General features: G+C 42.5%; 2 protein-coding genes across 4 annotated transcripts; both read right to left on the bottom strand.

The window, feature by feature from the left end:
• Positions 1-57: 57 nt before the first annotated feature.
• Positions 58-8,611, bottom strand: LOC109478458 (MFS-type transporter SLC18B1-like). Of its 3 annotated transcripts, none has more exons than XM_019779990.1 (16): positions 8,442-8,611; positions 7,993-8,214; positions 7,669-7,787; positions 7,339-7,434; positions 6,944-7,017; positions 6,435-6,579; positions 3,748-3,816; positions 3,344-3,434; positions 3,108-3,179; positions 2,921-2,994; positions 2,635-2,733; positions 2,192-2,292; positions 1,794-1,892; positions 1,479-1,556; positions 1,044-1,137; positions 58-831 (listed from the first exon to the last, which is right to left on the bottom strand). In XM_019779990.1, the coding sequence occupies exons 2-16, from the start codon at positions 8,147-8,149 to the stop codon at positions 742-744; spliced, it is 1,458 nt and encodes a 485-aa protein (XP_019635549.1). In that variant the 5' UTR covers positions 8,150-8,214; positions 8,442-8,611; the 3' UTR covers positions 58-741. The 3 variants fall into 3 exon arrangements, with proteins under 3 accessions (XP_019635549.1, XP_019635550.1, XP_019635551.1); XM_019779991.1 differs by lacking the exons at positions 6,435-6,579; positions 6,944-7,017; positions 7,339-7,434; positions 7,669-7,787 and adding exons at positions 4,045-4,189; positions 4,409-4,482; positions 4,714-4,809; positions 5,046-5,164; XM_019779992.1 differs by lacking the exons at positions 6,435-6,579; positions 6,944-7,017; positions 7,339-7,434; ... (1 more) ...; positions 7,993-8,214; positions 8,442-8,611 and adding exons at positions 4,045-4,189; positions 4,409-4,482; positions 4,714-4,809; ... (1 more) ...; positions 5,379-5,600; positions 5,828-5,975.
• A 237-nt stretch (positions 8,612-8,848) lies between these two features.
• LOC109478460 lies at positions 8,849-23,019 on the bottom strand. Its single transcript, XM_019779994.1, is given in 27 exon segments — positions 8,849-9,630; positions 9,828-9,876; positions 10,179-10,276; positions 10,715-10,830; positions 11,025-11,149; positions 11,364-11,539; positions 11,982-12,000; positions 12,002-12,148; positions 12,305-12,381; positions 12,784-12,958; positions 13,246-13,402; positions 13,798-13,940; positions 15,478-15,607; positions 16,093-16,298; positions 16,407-16,491; positions 17,156-17,340; positions 17,559-17,662; positions 17,915-18,044; positions 18,232-18,333; positions 18,535-18,636; positions 18,997-19,088; positions 19,524-19,623; positions 19,947-20,077; positions 20,207-20,743; positions 20,957-21,412; positions 21,826-21,904; positions 22,859-23,019. Coding segments are annotated over 26 exon segments (3,801 nt in total). The 5' UTR covers positions 22,859-23,019; the 3' UTR covers positions 8,849-9,550.
• Positions 23,020-23,707: the final 688 nt, after the last annotated feature.

The following is a 23,707-nucleotide window of genomic DNA, read 5'->3' as shown; positions in this document are numbered from 1 at the left end:
TAACCAGCAAATGGCGTGAAGCTGTGTTGAACATCAAAGGGCGCTACACTGGTTGATAAGTACAACTGCAGAAAGTACTCAGACGGCAACACCTTTACGTATTGATTTTAATGGCAAATATTTGCCCGTCAGTTGTCCTAACAGAGAAAAGAATGGACTAGATGTTTGGCTGTATGCCAAGCTTAGGACTTTCAGTGAGTTGGAAAGTTACTGCAAAGGGACCTGTCGTTTGGTGTCAAGTGAACCGTTTAAATTGCGTGTACTGACTCACGTTTAACACTGTTGTTGGGAGATTTCGAGTTTCGTACTTTAGACGCAGGGTATCACTAGCTGTAGGTTTACCTAGCAAACACTATCAAGAGACCCCGTACTTTAGTTCACCGATGATGGTGCCATGATGGGCGTACCTCGACGCGTGTGGCTAGCGTTATTTGTCTAAAACAACCCAGTACAGCACTGTACTTTCGAAGTGATAACACATAGCTGAGAAACCTATCGATACAGCTTGACTCAAATGTCACATGGAAAAATAGAGGCAATGTTATAGATATAGTACAACGCCGTTGCAGTTTGGAACCTCCGAAACAATTGCTAAGATAGTCAATCCAGCTGCTCATATTACGTATTACGTCATACTGAAGCAGCGACCTCTGGCAGAGATGATGAACGCATGCAGCTACACGTACACGACCACCTGATAATAACCACCACCTTCTGCAGCAAATGTCTGATAAAATGATGCTAACGGCTACTACTGGCGTCGTCTTGGGAACTGGGTGACTCTTTCCGCGACCGGCTTTCGCAGAGATAGAAAAATGACATCCCTATGACCTGTAAGAAATGATACATCATTCTGTAAATATTGACGTAACACACCTTTTCACTATAGGCTGCGACCACTGGGCGAACATGCAAAGATTTGGCAGATCGGTCCACGAATGTCATAGATAAAGAACAAGTTTGTTGTCTTTTAGATCATACGTTTACATCTTGTATCTTATTCAAGTGATATTGATGAGAAAATAATGATAAAACATATTTACAACAACTCCTCCAAATCCAGCAGTGGCAGTTGACGCGATTGGGAACTGATACTGGTCGTCAAGGAAGCCGCCAAGTGTCGGACCAATGAACTCCCTGGAAAAACCATAGAATGCAGTGAGTTGGCTAGCAAGGTAGTCTTGTAGTTAGAGTTGTTGACTCAGTATCTATACATCCTGGGTTCGAGTCCCTGACAGGCCTCAATGTTCGTGAATAATTATATCAGGTTTACAAATTCAGCAACCAGTGGGTTTCTGCCACGGATTTTACTTCGGTTGTTTAATAAAGGCCCTTCTTATACAGGCCCCCATGTTGTGCCATTGTGGCAGCCGCTTAATAAAAACCCTCACTCGCTTCAGGTGAGGTGATAGCATATTTTGTCATAAGGTACAGTCGCACGACTGTCATGTTTCGGTGGGATGAAAGTTATTTCTTACCCTAAAGAGTACATACAGTTGTACACCCCCGACACCAGGCCGTATGTCGCCAGACTGTCCTCTTCTAAACCAGCCTCTCTGCAGAAGAAGTAGATTGTCAGTGACTGTGGTTTAAAGTTGCGAAGCTGCGTTTGCCTCTTCGCCTGTTTGTTTCTTTGAATTTTCGTTGGGACAACATAACAGGTGCAATGATACTGCTAGTAGTTGCTGTCCCAGCCAACATCAACAATAATGATAATCTGAAAACAATTACAGCATACAGTATTAAAATCATATCAACTGCAAATTCGAAAAAGACAAATATTACAGACGGACCTTGCCGATATCAGGAGTTCAGAGAAGGTTGGGACGAGTGCGGCGCCCAGGCTGACCCCGGATAACCCCAGCCCCACCAGCACCATCCACAGCGCGTCTCTGCAACAGCATGGGTTATGTGATGTAACGTTAGATATGCGTATAACTTTCCTTAACATGTTAGTGTTAGACCATTAGAACATTTGGGACACTGTTGTTGAATTGAATGAAAGGTACGTTATAATTGCAATAATTGTGACACTGGCGACAGCAACCATTGGAAAATAACTATATTTAGCTTCCTCTTATTCCTAGGGCTGCACATTAAACTTCATGGTCACTAGTAAATGTTGGAACAAGAAACACTATAGTGGATCGTCACGCCTGTTTTAGAGGGGAAAAACATTTTAGGGACTTACCCCGTCACAAAGATGCCTTCTAAAAGAGGAGACGGGCCAATTAACAAATAGGACGCTGCAGTGAACAGCAGTCCGAGGACCATGGTGAGCCGCGGAAATAGCTGGAACGGTCAAGTGTGGCAACATTTGTCTGTGAATCATCACAACGCTACAGTACAGTACAGTACAGTACAGTATTAGGAAGAAACAACAGTCAGTAGCACAGAAGGAGATGGACAAGCGAGTCTAGAGCACAGAAAATAGAACGAGTATTCGCATATTGCTAAGAAGAGCTTTTTGGTGGATACGTATTTTATTGGTGTTGGATCTACTATGCAAGTCTTTCATTTTGCTAAGGGTCCGGTCACAAACCATTCGTTATCATCAGTCTTGTCATCTGGCTTGAAAATCCTACAAAATCGTACGACAAATAAGACGGCGCCGTGACCAGTTACAGAACCTACCCCCCTGTCCGTCAGCCATCCCCACAGCGGCGCAGACAGGGTGTACAGACCCACGCTCAGCAGGAAGATCAGACCCACCTGCGCCTCCGTCATGTCAAACTGCGGGAAACAGTGTACAGAAAAACTTTCTTTTATCGCTCGACAATCGTACATGGTGAAATGTGTGGCAACATCTATTAAGCAGCAACACTACAAGTACCTGGTATCTCATATACTTCATGAATGCGAAGAGTTTGCGTTTTTCTGTAGCAAAACGGAACAGTAAATGGCAATGGGACCCCCTTACCTTCAGGTTTAAATAGGGTTGGAGTGTCGGCTCCAGAAATGCATAGACTGCCGCACATGTCACGATCGCCAAACCTGTAATGGACAGAGGGACCTTGTCAATCAATGGGTCTTTTCTTACTAGTTTAATTCAATCAATTCAAAACGTGAATATTGCGTCAGAGAAGGTTTCGATTAGATGCACCTACTTGATACGTATGTCGATGGAATTTTCAGCAGCGCCACTAGCGATGCAGTTTCCTCTGTGACGTCGTCGCGATCTGAAATTGAAAACACAAAAATGACGACTTTATGTACAGGAAATGACACAGGTTTTACTTTGAAATCGGAATATCGATAGAAATCAACTCATAGAAATTGGGCAACGATGTGAAGCTCGCAATAACTTATATAGTATAAGGTATACATGATCAACACTGTTTACCTAACTGTGTCGGTAATATAAACGGCATGAACACCGCACAGATCAACATGAAGCCACCAACGACCAAGAACGGCACTTTGTACCCACCAAGCTACAACAAATATAAGATGATTAATGTACATGTCAGACACTCATTGACATGCTAACTATGAACCTTCACATTCGGATTTTGGATTTCCCAAAACTAAAAAAAGACCACTTATTCTGAAGATTATGGTACACTGAACATATGCACAAGTAGTTGTAATATTCATGTATGAAGTTTTCGACTTGGACGCTATGAGCTGACTATATGTTTAAAGTTTATCTCGATTGCATATTTGTGACTGGACAAATATGGCCGGGTTCGTCTGTTCCATCACGAAGCTTGACTGGCATTATAGTACAGTTTCAGGAATACGAACCGAATATAGAGCTCCTCCAACAGGTGGGCCGATCATCATTCCTGCACCCGTAAATATCTCCAGAGTACCCTGGAATCAGACAGACAGAATCATATCTGTTGTAACGCTTTGTCTTCATAACCTGCATTTTAGTGTAAGCACATATGTAATTGTATCTATCTATCTATCTTTCTATCTCTATATGTGTAGCTTTACTATTTTCGATATTGGCCTAAGAAGAAGAGAAAGAAACCAAAGTAAAACAATATGTTTCTCCTCTGTGAAGGTAAACATAATAAAGATTAGAGAAGTGCTCACCAAGACCGTCGCCACGTTGTCAGGAAACTCCTTAGCCATGATGGCGAAGCTGGCCGTGTAGCAGGCGGACACGCCCACGGCCTCCATACCTCTGATGAGGAAACAGAACGCCAGGAAAACTGTCCCTTCCATGTAGTCCAGCATGCTGTGGAATTCATCAGATACAATCCTCAGGACATTCATTAACTTTGGATAATAAAAATATTGAAAGTAACTAAAAATATTGAAAGTAACTAACGACACAGAATAGCTTGGCTATCAAGGTAATGAACGGGAGATGTGCTTTAGGTGCACTAATTTCTTAACCGCAGTTTGATTCGACAATAGATTGCGCCGTGTGAAGATGTTAACCGATGATACATACCCGAAGAGAACCGAGCAGGCCCCTGACACGAACATCCCTGCTATTAACATGAACTTTGCCCCGATAAGGTTGATCTATGGAAGACGAAATTGATGTAAGCTTCTTGGTGTCATTTTATCAAAATGACAGGGACGAAAAAGAAGAACAAGAAACACAAGAGAAAACAACCCTAACACGCATGTTCCACTATAGGAAAGCGACCCATCAAATATTTGACGCACTAAATATTTCTTTATCTTAGCATGAAAGTTCATCATTAAACCTGAAGCAACATCTATGTCTGATTTTGTCCATTTCATACTCACGTATTTTCCGTAGATCGGACCTGTGATCATACAGAAGAAAGCGTAGGAACCGAACACGAGTCCCACAGCGGTGTCACTAACTCCTCTGCTCTGGGCCTGGGGAGAGCATGTTTGTTAAAGCATCTACAAATGCACAATGTTACCCCCACGAAACACTTTGTTTTATGGGTATTATTACAAAGTTCAACTGATGCCCAATGCCCAATGGTTATAGGTGTCCAATCTGCGGGTACAAAATCTCCCCCTCCCTTTTTGGACATCCTACTGTATTCGTGGTGCAAAAAAGAAAAACTCGTACTATTCATCAGTTGCTAATGACTAACATAAGTTACCTCTCCAGGAAAGAATGGAGCCGGGATGGCATAACACGTGCACGCGGCGAAGTTCATGGTCGCCAGAGCCACGAGTGTGAGTTTCCGACGGCGGCGCACTGGGTTCTGCGACGTTGGACCTTCAATATAGAGAGAAGAGAACTGAAACATTTTGTATACACCCTGTCTCTTCCTCTCCGGATCCCCCTATCTCTCTCCCTTTCATTAATTAATTCAACATCAGATCACACTCAGGTCCGTGTCCTTTCTCTCTCTCTCTCTCTCTCTCTCTCTCTCTCTCTCTCTGTCTCTCTCTCTCCCTCCCCTCTTATAATTTATTACAGTTACACCTACCGTTCGCTAGGTGTCTCTCCTCTTTCTCCGGCACCTGAATGTGGACAGACCCCGGATCCGGATCGGACAGACTGACACTGTCGTAGCGTGACACTGGTTCTTCATACGTTATCAGTCTGGCCTTCTCTGCCTCCGTGTTTGTACATGGTTCATCCATAACGACGGCGATGTTCCAAGTCAGTCAGTCCAGTCTAGTCGGTAGCTGCTAAGACGAGTTGAGCTCTGGGTGTCATAGAAAATCAATGTCATCATTCATAAGGGAATGAAAAGAACCTTAACCTTGGCTCGAACAAGCTGCATATTGAACAAGTTGGTTAAGCTACTCTACACAGCAACATGCCCATAGGTCACGTACATTCATCGTAGCCTGCTCAGAAACCACACGACTTCAAACTAGTACGGCGACCTACCGGCTGTAATCAGATGATAAGTTGGAGTAACGTGCTCACCTGCACTGTCACGAGAAAACCATTCCGACCATCATCCGTGTGTCAGGGTCTACCGGGGTAGATTGTCACCTAAAGTACTGTATGTTCATTGAGTGTGCAAGATATAGGGACATGTGAGCGATATGGCGGTGTGCTGATCAAAAGGGACTGGCGGTGTCACCCAGGGCAAAGTCCCGGTAGTCATGTGACGGTGTTTGTGTATATTTACNTTATGGGAGTCATTGGAACACAACTCAAGTTATTTTTGGATTTTTTTAGAAGTAGAGCTGTGTTCTATTGGGTCACCTGAGGTCATATGCGGGTGATTATTCATTTTGTTTAATGTATGGATTGGGATGAATAAATACCCGATTTTGACTCTATTTGTGACATTACGGCGTCATAAGGAATGTGGAATGGAGCCTTCTGATTGGTCAACCTCACCCGGCTATATGATAATCTGTAGTAACGCTTGGTCTTCATAAAACCGGCATTCTTGAGTGTAAGCACATTAATAATTCTATATCTATATACAGCTTTATTTTATTGGGTGAAGAACCTAAAAACAGAACGAAAGAAAAAGAGGAAGAAAACAGCATAAAACAGTGTGCTTCAGCGAAGTGCTCACCAACACCGTCGCCACGTTGTCCGGAAACTCCTTGGCCATGATGGCGAAGCTGGCCGTGTAGCAGGCGGACACGCCCACAGCCTCCATACCTCTGATGAGGAAACAGAACGCCAGGAAAACTGTCCCTTCCATGTAGTCCAGCATGCTGTGGGATTCATCAGGACACACAAACAATCCTCTGGATAAAGTTAGAATGTTTGACACAGTGCAGGATTACTTTCTAAGAGGAGTGAAAGAGTCCATATACACCAGAACACTTCATTCATCACTAAACCGAGACGGGGGTTGATACCAGATCCGGACGATCACAGGTCCAGACGTTTAATTATGCACAACTCCTTATGGCGGATGACCTGTGTCTTGAGTTCGTGCCGTCATTCTATTACTGTGAGTAAGTGACGACAAAGTAAAGGGCATCAAGCCAATGTGGGATGTGTTTACTAATTTCATACTCGGCCGGAGTCGATGATAGATTGCGCCATGTAACGATGTTAACCGATGATACATACCCGAACAGAACTGAGCAGCTCCCTGACACGAACATCCCTGCTATTAACATGAACTTTGCCCCGATAAGGTTGATCTGTGGAAGTCGAAATTGGTGTAAGCTTCTTGGTGTCATTTTATTAAAATAATGACAGGGACGAAAAAGAAGAACAAGAAACACAAGAGAAAACAACCTTAACACGTCCTTTCCATTATTTGACACACTGGCAACTGATTTTCTTTACGTGTTTTTTCTTTTGCATCGTGTATAAAATCAAAGATCACATAAATCCAATTTAGTCGCTCAGCAGTTGTCGCCGTCCAGTGGAACGGGGCCTAAAAGAAAACACAAAACAAGAAAGAATAGAGAAGAGCATTAAACCTGAAGCAACTATATCTGATTCCATTTCGTACTCACGTATTTTCCGTAGATCGGACCCGTAACCATACAGAAGAAAGCGTAGGTTCCGAACACGAGTCCTACAGCGGTGTCGCTAACTCCTCTGCTCTGGGCCTAAGGAGAGCATGTCTGTTAAAGCATCTACAAATGCACAATGTCACCCCACGAAATACTTTGTTGTAAGGGTATTATTATTACAAAGTTCAACTAATATGATAATAACGCCGCATGGTATTGGTCTCCAACATGACCAATCTGCGGGAACAAAATTCCCCTCCCTTCTAGATAGTCTATTCCATTCGTGGTACAAAAAGCAGAATGTACTATTCAGTTGCTAACATAAGTTACCTCTCCAGGAAAGAATGGAGCCGGGATGGCATAACACGTGCACGCGGCGAAGTTCATGGTCGCCAGAGCCACGAGTGTGAGTTTTCGGCGGCGGCGTACCGGATTCTGCGAGGTTGGACCTTCAACATAGAGTCAGAGAGAAGTGAACTGAAACATTTTGTATGTATTTTTACGTAATCTCTGTATCTCATTCTGTCTCTTTCTCTCCCCCTTTCTCTCACCCTTCATTGATTAATTCAACATCAGAATTCAGATCGCACTCAGGTCCGTGTCCTCTCCACCCTCTCTCCCCCCCCTCTTATAATTCATTACAGTTACACCTACCGTTCGCTAGGTGTCTCTCCTGTTTCTCCGGCACCTGAATGTGGACAGACTCCGGATCGGGATCGGACAGGCTAACACTGTCGTAGCGTGACACTGGTTCTTCATATGTTATCAGTCTGGCCTTTTCTGCCTCCGTGTTTGTACATGGTGGATCCATGCCGACGGCGCTGGTCCAAGTCAGTCAGTCTAGTCTAGTCGGTAGCTGCTAAGACGAGTTGAGCTCTGGGTGTCATAGAAAAGCAATGACATCATTCATAAGGGAACGAAAAGAACCTTAACCTTGGCCCAAACAAGCTGCATATTGGACAGGTTGGTTAAGCTACTCTACACAGCAGCATGCCCATAGGCCACGTACATTCATCGTAGCCTGCTCAGAAACCACATGACTTCAAACTAGTACGGCGACCTACCGGCTGTAATCAGATGATAAGTTGGACTAACGTGCTCACCTGCACTGTCACGAGAAAACCATTCCGACCATCATCCGTGTGTCATGGTCTACCGGGGTAGATTGTCACCTAAAGTACTGTATGTTCCTTGAGTGTGCAAGATATAGGGACATGTGAGCGATATGGCGGTGTGCTGATCAAAAGGGACTGGCGGTGTCACCCAGGGCAAAGTCCCGGTAGTCATGTGACGGTGTTTGTGTATATTTACATGTTACTGGTGTGTACTTAGTACTTATTAAGGAATGTAGGGGTGACCCGGTGTGATTGGTGAAAAAAACGAGACCACTACTGATTTTTAAAAAGCGGTCGCGACACTTTTTTTACTTTAATAATAATAAAATGTAACATTTTCATTATTTAAACTTTTTTTACTTACATCTCATAATTGTTTACTTACATGTCATTTTCTTTACTTACATGTAACCTTTTGAAAAATATAAATAAAACGTATAAGCAACACGTGAGGGGGGCCTGTCGAGTTATGCATAGATCTTTGCGATGTTTGGTGTATGGGTAAGACCCCAAAACAGATCCGAGAATGCAGAATACAATTTTATAAAAACAACACCTAAGGATGCAAGCTCAAGGCCATGTGGTGAAAGCCTGAATTATATTAAAAAAAAAGAGTGAACTAATGTAGGTATTTCCAAACACCTAGAATTCGTATTAAAAAGATGAAAGATAATGAACGTAAGTTCATATGTTGTACAAGATTGGGAGAAAATTCAGGAACTGTTCAATATCCTGATTCACGTTATTTTTATTGACTTAAGATTTGTATAACGGGCAGGGGAACTTTTCAAATGTACAAATGGAATGATCATATTATAAGGAAAAAGAATGGTTTGGTAAACCAGATCGTTTTTCAATATGCCACACAGATTGTTTTTAATTGTTCAGGGAGTAATACAGTCGCGCAAAAAGGAAATGTGGATATTTAATCCATTTCTTGATGCAACATACGTATAAAGATTGAACATTTTGTAGATAGTGAATAAAGTTCATGTGGACATGAGCCGCTAATGGCAAGTAAAATATGAAGGTTTCTTGATCTTTTTCGGTCCAGATGACGACATAAAAATTAGCGTTCCCTAAGACCATGGAGACCATCACGGATAAGGCGTCCAGACATCTTTGATGAAGGTATGCAGCGGTCTCAGCAGTCTGGCTACCATGCGGCCGCCAAATCCTGTCAGAGAAATGTACATGATGACGTAAATTTCTTTATGACATGTGAAACTCCGCTTATAATACTGATGTCAAAGACAGAATGGTATGAAAACATCTCGACGGTCAATGTGAGATTGCACGAATGGACTCATCCAGCAGTAACCGCCAACTCTCGTAATTCCTGCTTCAATCATTAACAAAAGAATCTTTCTGTACCTGCCAATGCCGCTGTTAGTGGTTCCCTGTAGGGCGTTCCATCAATTTTCTGTGGAAAGAAGGAAACACATTATGCTGATGATCCTGGATTCACAAATAGGTAAGGTCCTCTTTCCACTAGACAACGATCGCTGTGCAACCAAAATTAGATTTGTGTAACCCTGATTTTATAATTGAATATGACGCGCGATACAAAAGTGTGGTTTGAAAGACAAGAAAACACACAAAAACTTTGATCAATTCGTTCTCCATGTAGGGAATTCATTGGGCAATCTCTCAATTTTTTTTCAAATGGTCGTTGAAAAGTCGGTCGCAGGAAGGGCGTGTAACCAACTGAAAAACATGTAATACCTCAAACCGTTGACGATACCATTCTCTCTCCTGCTCCTGACAGGAAGCCATTATGGCTTTCTTCAGCCTGTCCCATTCATATGCATTACGGCGATCACCTGTAGAAGGGAACAGGAGGGCACGTTACCGGAAATAATCTATGTATCTTATCAAATATTAGCCACAAGTTTACTGAAGCCTAAATATCTTACCACAAGAAAACAACGCTTCCCTTCAACCATTTCTATCCCAACCGACAGGACAGAAAGAAGAGCTATGGGTTCGACAGAAAGAGGTGTCAATTGTTACATTTGTTTGTTTGAGCCTTTATTTATTCATGAAATACTTAAATCGGTCTTCTGACCGATTTTTATCGAGGCCATGAGGGAAGGGGTTAGAGTCAGAAAAAATATAACTTGGTGGCTTTATTCTGTGGTTATAGCAACTGACAAGGCTTTATCACACCATATTCACCTCGGGGCGGGTCATTAACCCTTAATTAAAGATTACATAGTAACAGATTGTAATGTTATTGATGTAGGGGATTGATTGCCGACCTAGTCCTTCGTTGTGCTCCAGACTCAGTTTGAAGTACGTCCTGGCTGTTTCCGGGTCGTTGTTCTCCTTGCTCAGCTTCCCGATGAAGTACAGACAGTCGGCGATGTCAGGATGGCTATAAAGTAGAAAATAGACCGTATGGCACGAAAACTCCACATATACGGTCAAAATTGCACAAGAATACCACTCAGGTATTGGTTTATTTAGACAGGGTTTTTAATAGTAGTAGTCAAGTCGTAATGCTGGCATGTTTAACGTTATGAAGTAACAAGATATCCACAACCATGTCTGTGGCAATGCAGAATGTACCTGTCATAGATGCTTTCCAAGACTTCCTGTGCTCTTTGCACACGACTGACTGCTTCTGCCAGGTCTCCTAAAGCCTCGTAACACCGGGCCATGTTGTACTGGAGAAGGCCGTAGTTGTGTTGCTTCTGCAATTATATTTTTAACGATGAACACGGTTTGGGAATGAGCAATGAACTCAAGGTTTTCCTTGGTATATACGGATGAAATACTAGTAGGCTGAGCGATCTTTCTTTGTCGCTTGATGGTCGCAGCGTCTAGCTGGGAAAAGGGTGCATAAAGCCAAAGCTGTGGTGATATTGTTCAAATGCATAACAGTTATTTGGACCTTACAATACCAACCTCCAGACGCATGGCCTTGACGAGTCTTTCTGCATCAAAGAATGTCTCCAGTGCTTTGTTGAAGGCCTGATCGGCTTCTGTGGCCTGCCGAGCTCTTTTGTAGTGCCAGCCCATGTCCAAGTTAACCACGCCGATGTTCATGAGATACGTAGCGCAGTCAAAGTGGTTATCTTGTCCTGGAAGAGGAAAATGTTGGTGTTGAAACCGTGATCCCGACTGTTGAAACCTTCCGAGCCTCGCAGGAGACCTGCCTTACCTGTAACGGTAACCTCCCCTCTCCCTCTATGCTCCAGATGGGGAGATTTGGGGGTAAACAAGGAGACGAAACCTACAACGGTTCATTAGGCCAAGGTGCTCGTAATGTTGGAATGTGGCATTATAGAATGTAGTTCATCGAAGCTAATGTATACTCCTATGTTGATTGAAAGATACCATTTCTATTTAATATGAACAAAAAATATTGTATTTTAATACAAAATGCAAAGAAATTGAAATTCCTTTGCATTTTGTGTTGTTTTATTTTATTTTCATTAGCGATATAGAATAAGGCCAACTTGGGTAGGGCGGATCTTCATGAATGTGTTGATATGTAATGAGAGATAATATTGAAAACCTTACCGACAACGCCGATGATGATCGTCGTGTGCCTTTTTGTGCATTGCTAGACTTTCCTGAAGCAAACCGAGGTACTCTTGCCCCCTCTTGGTCTTGGCGTGGTTGTGGTGAGCGAATCCTAGCGAATTCACCACCCGAGCATACAGAACGTGATTTCCCGCCATCTTCGCCTGAAACAGAGATGGCAGGCTTCACCCATCCTTTTAGCTCCACAGACAAACACAACGCATCACCAATAATGTATGGCAATGCTACATAATATACATTGAACATCACAAACGGACGGTCCAAAATTTGCGTTTCGCCTTTCAGTCACACTTCCATACCTTAGACAGGATGTCTCGTGCCTGGTCAAGATGACGGACATTGTGTTTGTAGTCGTCGCGATGACTGAAGTAAATACCTGCACAGGGATGAAAACAACATCCAGTTTCTAGGTGTACCATATCGAGACGAGTCATAACTACCCCCACCCCTACCCCAACGAGTCATAACCAAATTTAGCACACTGAAGTAGCCATTTGGCTGCCTTAGATACATGTAAGGTTTGGTATGTTAAGTTGAACACAGTATGGAAGTTGAACACAGCTAATAGTAGACTAGCCCCCTGCTAACGTAATATGATTTTGTGCGTGCACAGCTGTGTGGCCCAAGCGCTGAGAAGCGTGGATGGGCTCCACCCTACGCATCATTTGGTGGGATGGACATACTGTGATTTTAACATATTACCACCAGCAAGTATGTGTGTTGAGTCTTTTTGTTGGACTCTTCGGTATCCACAGGTTATACACATACTAAAAATTACCTGACACATAGTGGTATCTTGCAAAGCTCAGTTGAACCGATTCTTCTTTCCTGTCTGGCCTGGCCTCCAGGGCCTTCCTTGCCTCCTCCAGTCGATCCCAGGCATCCTTCTGCATATTCTCTTGGAGATGCGTCTCTGCCAACCAACACAGCATCTCAGCATAGATCTGTGTGTTCTGATAGATGTGCGTTTTGTTACCGTAATGCACTATTAAATCGTGTATATAATAGATTGCGTCCTGTTGAATATTCAACTTTAGTCTTCGTTGAATGTCCCTTGTTTGCATCTAGAAAATTGTTAAACACGAAAAAGATTATGACCTTCATCTCAATCTCCGGTTACAAAATTACCCCTCACTTACGTACTGCGAGTGCTGTATTCAAGTAACGGGCACACAAACACACAGACAAACAAAACCTCCATCACGGAAGTAAAGATAGAAGAAGCAGTGGTACTTATTACCTGTTTCTTCAATCGTTTTGCTGGGCCAGTGTAGAAAGAAATCCTTTCCTTCACCACCATCATTTGCTCGAGTAAGATGTGGACTGCGCTTCTATCACCAACCTCCTCCGCTTTGGTGTCCATCAACCAAGTATGCTGTTCGTCTCTTTCTTTGCGCCTCCAACATTAAACACAACTAAATTTTAAAACATTGTACCACACATCTTTCCAGACAAAACACATAAAATTGAACGAATCGGTGCAATAGCTGCAAGCCAAGTGTTTGCTACGCTGAAACGTTTGACAGTATTTAAAGAGTGCACATGGCGAGTGAAATCAAAGGATTTGTATTTCCAAAGATGTAGGAGAAATATTTAAGCTTTCCCTGGTTTTCAGAACCGTTCTATACAACTTAGTGCTTTTAAAATCGGAATGTGAAAAACACTGCTAGCTATTCCTATATTATCGTATCAGTCTTCGGTTACAATATTTCCTTTACCTCCTCTGACTTAACTGCTTTCAAATAAATGCGGACATATAAACAACTTGACAAAGATACGTACAACACCTTACCAGTCATAGTCCTCCTGTGTCTCTTGTTGTATCAGTGCAAGGAAGTGGTTAAAGTTGTCGACATCGTTATTGTACTTGTAGACGGCCTGGTGTATGTTCCTCTGCATGTCCTGTGCAACTGTAGTCAGTCTTTCTTCGTACAGCTTCAGTAAAATAAAATAAAAAAACAAAACAAACCCAAAGTTCAAATTGAAAACATAAACAAGAAGCCATAGGTGACAATCCTCCGTGAAGTTTTATATATTTCAACAAAATCCCAAGCGTCAATGCCAGACCTACTGTGCAGACAATATAATTAGGCAACGGTTAATGAATGAATGAATGAATGAATGAATGAATGAAGACCTTTATTGTACATTTTTGCCCCACTGGGCTAAGCACAGGTCACATTATACATATTCGAATACATATTCATATAAATATACATATAACTATTACATGTACATGTATATATAAATGTCTAATGCATTCTAGTCTTTTCAACTTCTCGCTTCTTAGTAATTGTATAAATGTAAGATGCTGTATGGGTAGTTATATTTGGTTTATCAAAGGTTAACAGGAATGTAAATTTTTCTTTACTTGTTAAGAATCCGAAGTGTGGAAATTTACTTAGAACATGTCCGAAGAGTATGCGAGGGCGCGTCACAAGCATAAAACATACAAAGAGCTAAATCCATTACTGCTCCCAGGGCGTGTAAAGATACTGTGCTTCAAGTTCGAAGTTCATTTTAATTACACACACACAATCATTGCATTCACATAAAGATCGGACTATCATGGTCGTGTCTAGTAACAAAGACAGCCCCATCGTCTCACCGTGCCTGTACCTAATTAAGCGCGCCTGGAACAGGCCAAATTCCAGCAACAGTTGCGGTAAGCACCGCGAGTGTTACTACCGCCGGCCAGATAACCAGGATATCTGCTTACAGTACGTCTGCTACCAGACAACTGCCTAAACCTACGGCCTATTCCACAGGATTGTAAAAGTAGGGATGTTTCTAAAATATGCATTTACTTCAATATCAAAACAGCTACGGTTAAATTAAAAAGACGTGCATCATCCCGGACATAATGCCACACCACATGCGAAATTACACAGAAATGCGACGTACGGAAGAATGCGTTTTGGCTGCGAACATCTTCCAAAAAACTTGGCATCTCTTAAGCATGGGCAAAAACATCTGGAACCACTTATCAAAACCACCCCGTATCTGCATGAAGTTCAACCCCCCACTGCTATTCCAAACAACGCGTTTTTCTGGACCATTCCAATTCGCCTCGTAATTGTAGGGGTGCGTCTGCAATATTACATTGACCGCGAAAGCAGCAACGGCAAAAATACACATTCGTGCATCAACACGGGCATGCCCGCAGACGGCGTATAAAATTGCGTGCCGATTACACAAAGAGAACCCAGTGTTTTGACTGCGAACATGAAAAATCAGCCGATCGCGATCACAACACTCCGTCCGGAGGTCCTGACCTCCTTCACGGAGTAATTATATAGCCAAGATGCCAAGCAGACAAAAACGCACATTTCAGATATGTTTATCATATGATTAGGTGTTTTAAGACATTTTACAGAAATTTTGGATAACACCGCTTCATTTTATGTGGTGGTATTTGAAATAGGATTCCCATTGAAATTATGACAGTGAACATTACGACCTCACCATGTACCTTCATGAATCTGTACTTAGCTGCAGCCATGTCCTCCGGAGTAACAGCGTGGGTGGCCACGGTACCGGTGGACATAAACGTCCGCACCTCATCATGTGTGTCATATCGGACAGCTCCATCTATGCTGTGGCTGGAAGACACGAAAGTAAACACTTCACTATGGCGACATTATTATTTGTCTTTATTCTTGAATATTCGCTGCAGCTCGCGTAGTGCGACTTTTTTTAGTTGAGCAGTATATCTCGCCTGGACTGTAGCGTGGTGAGTTGATCATGCTCAGTGGCGATGATTTTGCAACCGAATTTTCTTCGATTTTTTTCCAGATCATATGATACGCTTACAGTTGGGCTATGCAAGGGTTTATGAGAGATATGGTCTTCCTGTATCAAACAGGACAAGACAGATGTCTACAGCCGCCATGCATCCAGTTCCTGACGCCCGCGGATGTTAGCTTGATTGTAGCAAACGTGAAGTACAGTCAAACCTTTAAAACCTCTACGAAAGGACTACCTGGTCAATATGAACTTTTCGGTGATCCCTTATGGGATTTTATCAAGTCCACCAGAGTTTTCTTGTCCCCTGAATGGTTTTCTCTGGCCATTTTCACCCACTTACCTTTCCGCTTTGATAAGTCTGCGGGCCCTCAGCTCCCTGAGATGGTCCCACACCCGGGACTGCCGGTCAGGCTGCCCGATGATAGTACAGGCAGATTTCACGGTGAACGGTCCGGCAAACACGGACACCAGCTTCAGCGTGGCCAGCATATCCTTTCCCAAAGAACTGACTACGGCGGTCAGCAAATCGCTGATGTTGTTGATATCCTGTAAAACACAACGGAAATATATTCCCAAAACGTTACGGGGAAATGTCAAGAACAATCGTCGTTACGTTTAGTCCCTTAAAATATTGAAATGTGGCCAAATATATACCTTGATGAGACTCTCCGATGGTCGCAGATGCTCCTTCCGTATCATCCCACATGCTATTGTGATGGCGAGGGGCCAACCTTTACACCTGTGTGGCAAAACGATGTTGATGCAAGAGATGCAATAAGTATTTGTAGAGCAAATGTCCATAAGCTCAACAATAACCAGTAAAAAATCATTAATTGCTTTTCAGACCTTATACCAGACTAATGACAGCTGAAATACAACAGAATCTATATACAAAATCTTTGCCTTTGTACCCACAGTTTTGCCTTAAGCCCAAATTACGCCAAAAAGTAGTTACTCAAGCAACTGGATATGGTTTTGAAAACGTCATCAAACGTCATCAAACGGTTTTGACGTTTTCAAAACCATATCCAGTTGCTTGAGTAACTACTTTTTGGCGTATCGTATTACCTGGATGTCTAACCTTCATCGACGTAAGCCCAAATTACTTCCTGAATACTCTCCAAGCAGAGGTAGGGTCGCTCGGTATTTTGGCAGTATTTTCGCGTTTTTAATACGTCTTTCTACTTTTACGGGTTTTTTTTTGGTCTTCCTCCCCTTACCTCTGCCGGCAAACGCACCAGGGCGGGGCAATCTATAGAAATAAACGTGTCCCTGCCCCTCCCTGGGGAGGAAGACAAAAAAAACCGTAAAAGTAGAAAGACGTATTAAAAACGCGAAAATACTGCCAAAATACCGAGCGACCCTACCTCTGCTTGGAGAGTACTTCCTGAATACATGCCCACCTTTTGTAGACTTCACGGGCCTCGTCCCGCGTGATATTACCCTTTCCCACAAGTCCCTGTACCAGATCGGTTCCCGTGGATTCTTCTAGCATCTTCAGGTTGACAGAGGTCGATTTTATCGCTGGGACGTCACCCTGGCCTGGCCCACTCATAATGGATGATCGCGACGTAACGATGACATGAACCTACACATGATCAGATATCCATTTTGTTAGCACTGAATACGGAGGTTCTGTTTTCGGTGTGTTTATCTCTTTGTTTGCCTGTGTATCTGCATTTAGTTGACGTCATTTTACGTTTTCTATGAAAAGGCCCAGACAGTCGATGATATACATGTAACAAGCAGCAGGAAAAATTTATGGAAGTGTAGGATATACTGTTATAGCAGTTTGTCCACTTGTACCTTGGGATTTTGGTTCGCCTGAACCTTTGCCAGAAAACCGGCGAATTTACGAGACTCCGGCTTCTTCAACAGGCTGTCGGCATTATCCAGGAGGAGCGAGCAGTCTGTAGATGTGACATGGCCAAGAGTAAACATGCCATTACAACAATTTGAAATTCTTACCCATGTAGATATGTACATTGGCATGATGAATCTTTCAAAAGCCGGAATGTACGTTACATGACCCACTCAAGAAACGAGGCAAGAGATGAGCCCCATCTGTCAGTAATGTATGAAAAATATTATTTCTTGGTTTATTACAAGTTTAAGGTAGATCACACGTCTGTAAAGTCTGGAATATGCAGTTTTCAAATTACCCTCGCCGTCGTAGGTTCCTATGAGATGCGCCACCGTTGCTTCCACGTCGGTGTTGCCGTCGCCATCAATATTATCCGTGACTCCAAATTCTCGCATAATCAAACGAAGCATGTTGTCTACTCTCGTTACCTAGGCAACATACAACACAAAAACTTGTTACCTAGGCAACATACAATATAAGCCTTACGGTGCGATTGATGGTACGCATTTTTGTTCAAGGCACCGACCAAACATTAAATAGTGGTTGCGATTCGCTTTGGTTCGTCAATGAGAAACGTACCAATTTTTATTTGCAAATTATGAAAATAAGCTTTACCTTGGATAAGCTGATAAAAATCTCCCTTCTACTTTGCTCTAGGCAGAGTTGTTGAGCAAATGTAGACTTCCCAACACCAGGACACCCGGTGATATCAATGATCTATAACACAAGAAGGCAGTGTCATTTTTGATGTACAAAAATATATTGCACATTCATATATAGAATGCTACAAAACGTTTTGATTGAATCCTCACAATATGTCGTCATTCCACACTAATAATGCCGCAACAATGACTCCAATGGCTTGTTTAAACCATGAATATATAAATTACACTATAAGTTTACTAAAATATGCCCTACTTTCACGTGTGTCTTGTCCCCATCAGTGTCGATTCCCAAGTTCTTCATCTCCTTTTCCCGACCGACGAAGTCAACGTTTACTCTGGCGTTCTCGATATCCATCTGCAGCAAGAACAAAGAAAAGATGATTGTATGGCAGAACCAGTGTGACCACATGACAAACATGGCGAAAATGCTTGACTTTGTAGCATCTTTAAAATGGCACATAATCCCCTCTAAAAGTTTGCGAAGAAGGTAATTAATAAGAGATATTCAACTTTCACATGGGTAGTGAAAGATAAATTTCGTGGAAACCATTTTGATGACTTTATAGTCTGGTATTCGTCAGCTAGCTATCTGCTGTTGAGTCACCATGCTTCGACGTATTTTACACAGAAAAACATTTGGCGACATGGTTGTGGTACATTAGTGCTAGCAGATCTTGGCGTCATCAGTCTATCTGTTGATAAAGTAAGAACTTACCTCAAAATAGCGTCTGTCGAAATTTTCTAGACCATCCAATAGCTCCAGTGTATTGGTGAGTTTCTCGTCGTCATCAGACCCAAGGTGGTTATCTAGGGCCACAGTAAACATTGAAAATGAATCGCTATTAATCTATGATTTCTTCCACAACTTAACTAAAAGTAACGACTAACGTATAGGCCAATGTTCCGGTAACCCTTCCTCAATTCAATAATGACCTGCTCCTCGCCACGGCGCTGTGGGGAGAATGTGGTACCAAACGTGACTGACGAATTCCCCTCGCCACCGTCCATAAATGAAGTTTTTTTTTTACTTTCAGCTGAATGTGTTAAAAGAACTGTAATATACAGTTATAAAACAATATGCGAAACAGTTATTTTACAGAAGCAAGTTAAGTAAAGTACCTATCAACGTTTCGGTACTCCTTCTGCTCTTTTCTCAAGAGAAGTACTGATTTGATCCGGAGCTACTTCCAAAACTTTCACATGTACGAAACACTATCTATCATTCTGAAACTAATGCCTTGCCTGCTTCCAATTTCTTGAAGATGTCCGGCAGATTCGTGAGTTTCTCGTACGGAGCCATTGTATCTTCAGTCTGGTCGATGCGAATCTGGTCTTTCATGATCTGGAGATGGGGACCAATCGATATACTTTATGTTAATGCAACAATTTATTTCATCATCAACATCATCATGTCGGTCGGCTTGCTCGGACCGAGGCAACTCTCTCAAATTTATTTCAACTTCAGCACAAAGCTGTGAAATCTTTAGTAAATGCACTACCAAAAAGATCAAATAATTAGAGCTCTTAGAGGGAATAAGATTGATGTGGAACGAAAGGATCAAAAAGAGATGTCACATAGAGAGGTTATCTCAGGAGTTATCTTGATAGATAAAATATGTGACGTACAATTATAACGTCAAGAACAACGAGGGTATCGTTACGAACCTGAACATCTTTGTCTGTTAGTTCTTGAGATATCTTGAAGATCAGCCTGTGGAGAGGTGAGGTGGCTGTCAGGGGTGTATGTTCACGCACAGAGGAGTGGGCATCTGGCTTCTGAGAGCCCGTAGCTTTCTCTGTAAGAGAGAAGTAAGCACATACAGTTGAACAATGTTTCACCATTATATGTTCAGTTCTTCAATATGTCATAGCAACTTGGAATGTGTTGAAACAGTATCTCATCTGAGACTACATAATATACGCACCTCTGAGTTGCAGATAACCTTTCCACTGCCTGTACTGCTCCTCCAGCATGATGACTCTTATCATCACGTCCTGACCAGCAACAGCTCGCATCTCCTCCGTAATGAGGTACCTTGAAAAGTCACTACTCAGTCTCCCAGACTTGTAGTCAGCCCAAAACCTTTCCAAGCTTTCCTCATTCTTCGGAACCAAGTGGATAATTGCGCAGCCGCTTTTAACCTTCAAAATGTTAATCCCTGCGCCTTTGGCTTTGTCTATTTCCAATAGCACCTGTTGTACCTGTCTTTTAATCTCTTCTTTGGACAGAAGATCTCCTGCTTTTTTCAGTAGGTCGATTTTTACCGTCCCCCACGCGTGAAGCCGCTGCAAATCGGTCAGCTCACGAGTCTTTTCCTCCTTTAGTTTCTTCTCTATCACTTCTTCATCGCCATCCCAGATGTCGTACCGGCGCTTTCTGCCGATGCCTATTTCTTCATCTGAAGAACCTGAATGACTTGATGGTGTTCCAGTTGGTTGTAGATACGCAAGGGCTTGTATAGCTGCGAGGGACCGTGCATAGAAGATCATGCCATATTACTTAGAATTTAGATATTCAACATTGCAAAACGCCAGGCAGGGAAATATTTTCCTTTGTGTGTAATTTCCTACGCATACGTGATAAGAAGTCAAACTATCCCTCAAGTAATATATATATCCATCAGGTATATGCAGAAATCATGATCAAACATTGGTAGATAATGCAAGAGAATTACCTGGAGGAGGAAGACACTTTCTAATTTGAGAAGCAAGATTCGTCAGCTCATCCGCGACACTGTTTCTTTGTACTCGAATGGCTTTCCGCTGCTTCAGTGTGGGGGAATACTTCCCGACTAACTCACTGAACGCCTTAAAGTCGTCCTGGTTGTCGTCAACCCATATAGGTAATATACGCTTGTTGTTTTCCAGACAGGTTTCAAATTCCAATTTTGGCCAGTAGTCTTTCTTTAAAAATGACGTGCTGACAACAATGACGGCAAGTTCCAGAGCGTCACTCTTTAGGGTCGACACTATTCTGTCCCGAATGCCTTCACCAGGTTTGATCGAATGTTCATCGAAAAATATGTCGTGTTTGTCCAAGCCCTGTTCATGGAGAGCGCTGACCAGTGGACGGGCAATTGACTCTTTGTCTTCTCCTGCGTGGATTATGAAAACCCTTGGTTCTGCTGGTTCTGCAATAAAACGAATGAAAGTACAACACTATACATATCGAAATCTGCTCTTGATATCTGCTATTCTAGTAACAAATATTGCCAGTTGTACATGTGCTGGTATTGTAACTAAGTGCTGGTGTGAAAAAAATATACGTGTTATTCATACGCATACAGAGTAATACAAATAAACATGTCAAGTTACTGAAATGACCACTGTTAAACTGATATTCCCACATTATAATCCTTATAAGGTAAAAAATATTGGCAAAACTCTTTGCAAATTTTACAGCTCTTGTTCAGTCATGAAAATCAAAGAATACTGTTTTCACGACAAACCATCTCCCTTACTATGATCTGTAAAGTCAGTGCAGTTCACATTACCAGGAAACACAATGCCTCCCGCGCCAGAAAAATACAGCGATGACGAATACCTGACTCCGCTTGTTCAGGTTTACGCTCTGCTCCACGCTGCCCGATATCTTGTTGCACCGTGTCGGTACCGCTATCCATCTGTTTAAATATAAATGTGCATTGTCGGCACGGTCCACATTTGTCCACCGTTTAGCGGTGAGTGCTTAACGTGTTTGATATCATGGCTCACCTCAGATACGTATGTCGTATCCGGGATCGCCGTAACTACAATACTACATTGCCACCTGTTTGTTTTGTACACCTGTGGAGGGTTAAGGGACGAATCAGGGAACCATCGTACTAGTATGCGCTTCAACTGTCTCAGATCAGGGGTAACATATTTACCGCAAATCCAAGGGAACACCAGATCTATGGGGATATATGTGTGGTTGAGAAAATGTGAGAACGTCAACGTACACAGGGTGTAGCGTAATAATTACTCTGCCCGCCATAACGTAACACCCCTCGGCGGCCTTTCAAACGGTTTATGCCACATACCGGAAAACAAAGACGGCCATCGGCTTTTTGTAGCAGAAAGTGCAATACACACGTTAACCACAAGTTCACATATCAAACGGGGTACAAACATAATTTCATGTTATATGTAACAAACAACTTCATATATTATTCTGAGCTGTATCCTTTGTTCGTTTATCGCTGTTGTTATTTCTGGCTCTGTTCCAAGTTTCAGTGTACAAACCGTTCCAGCCCCTTGGTGCAAACTGAAGAGACATCATATGTTGTTCAATGAATTTTTTTACGTTTCTATTCTCTTTCGAGCTCAACGTCTGCATTTATAGCTGTAGATCATTTTGAAGTTTGCTGTAAAACACGGTATTCGGGTTTTGTCTCTGTGTGGGTAGGCTTTCTGGTCATGCATTAGTGCAAATTTACTAGTTCAATCGACGAGCAAAATCTACAACACGTAGCACTGTGGAGTGTTGAAAATCAGTCACATGTCCTTTCAGATCTATGTACAACAGAAAGGTAAAACAGAAAGGTAACACTGAACCTCCCGAAAAGTGGACGTGAGCCCGTTGAACTGCCACTTACCTTGTCACACCTGCTTTCTATGGTGACTGTCTAAACAGTTGCCAGTGGCAGGTGAATGGGGATAATCACGTGAAAACACAGGTTAGCGGTGTAAAATATGAAACGTCTGAATGGCACACAACTTGCCATCCTATGTGAGGGGAGTCTAAACCTTCTGCAACCTGTACGTTTTAACCCAGGGCCCTCCAAGGTCAGGTATAAGTTACAGACTAGAGGACGACGGGAATGTTTATATGGCGGTTTCAGTCTACAAGGTCAACCTTTTTGGCGACGCCTCGTGTATGGGGCCCTGAGATGTAGTAATATGGCTGTGTGGGCAGTGTTCAGAAAGCCTCCAATACCGTGGCCGACAAGAACAAAATTTTACACCGCAACTTTTGGTGTTTTACATCGCAACTTTTGGTGTTTTACTCTGCAACTTTGGGTGTTTTACACTGCAACTTTGGGTGTTTTACACTGCAACTTTGGGTGTTTTACACTGCAACTTTTGCTGTGTTTTACACTGCAACTTTTGCTGTGTTTTACACTGCAACTTTTGGTGTTTTACACTGCGACTTTTGGTGTTTTACACTGCAACTTTTGCTGTGTTTTATACTGCAACTTTTGCTGTGTGGAAAACTTACACCCCTCCCCTTTTATAATAGACGGTCCCCCTGTCAGGTCAAAGGTGACAAAGATGGCGGCGGCCTGAGAGTCACAGTGTCGTGCTGTGACTGAGTGTGAGACATCAACAGAATGGGATCTTAAGAAATTGATCAAGCTGTGAATAAATTGATGATTTATAATTCTGTCTGTTCTTCTTTGTGTTCTAACTTTACTATACTTACACAACACTGTATTGCCTCCATG

Source organism: Branchiostoma belcheri, unplaced genomic scaffold (assembly GCF_001625305.1).
Source record: "Branchiostoma belcheri isolate BF01 breed outbred unplaced genomic scaffold, Haploidv18h27 scaffold44, whole genome shotgun sequence".
In the NCBI taxonomy this organism is placed as follows: domain Eukaryota; kingdom Metazoa; phylum Chordata; class Leptocardii; order Amphioxiformes; family Branchiostomatidae; genus Branchiostoma; species Branchiostoma belcheri.
Note: the sequence above shows the minus strand (reverse complement) of the source record. Positions and strands in the feature narration are given on the sequence as shown.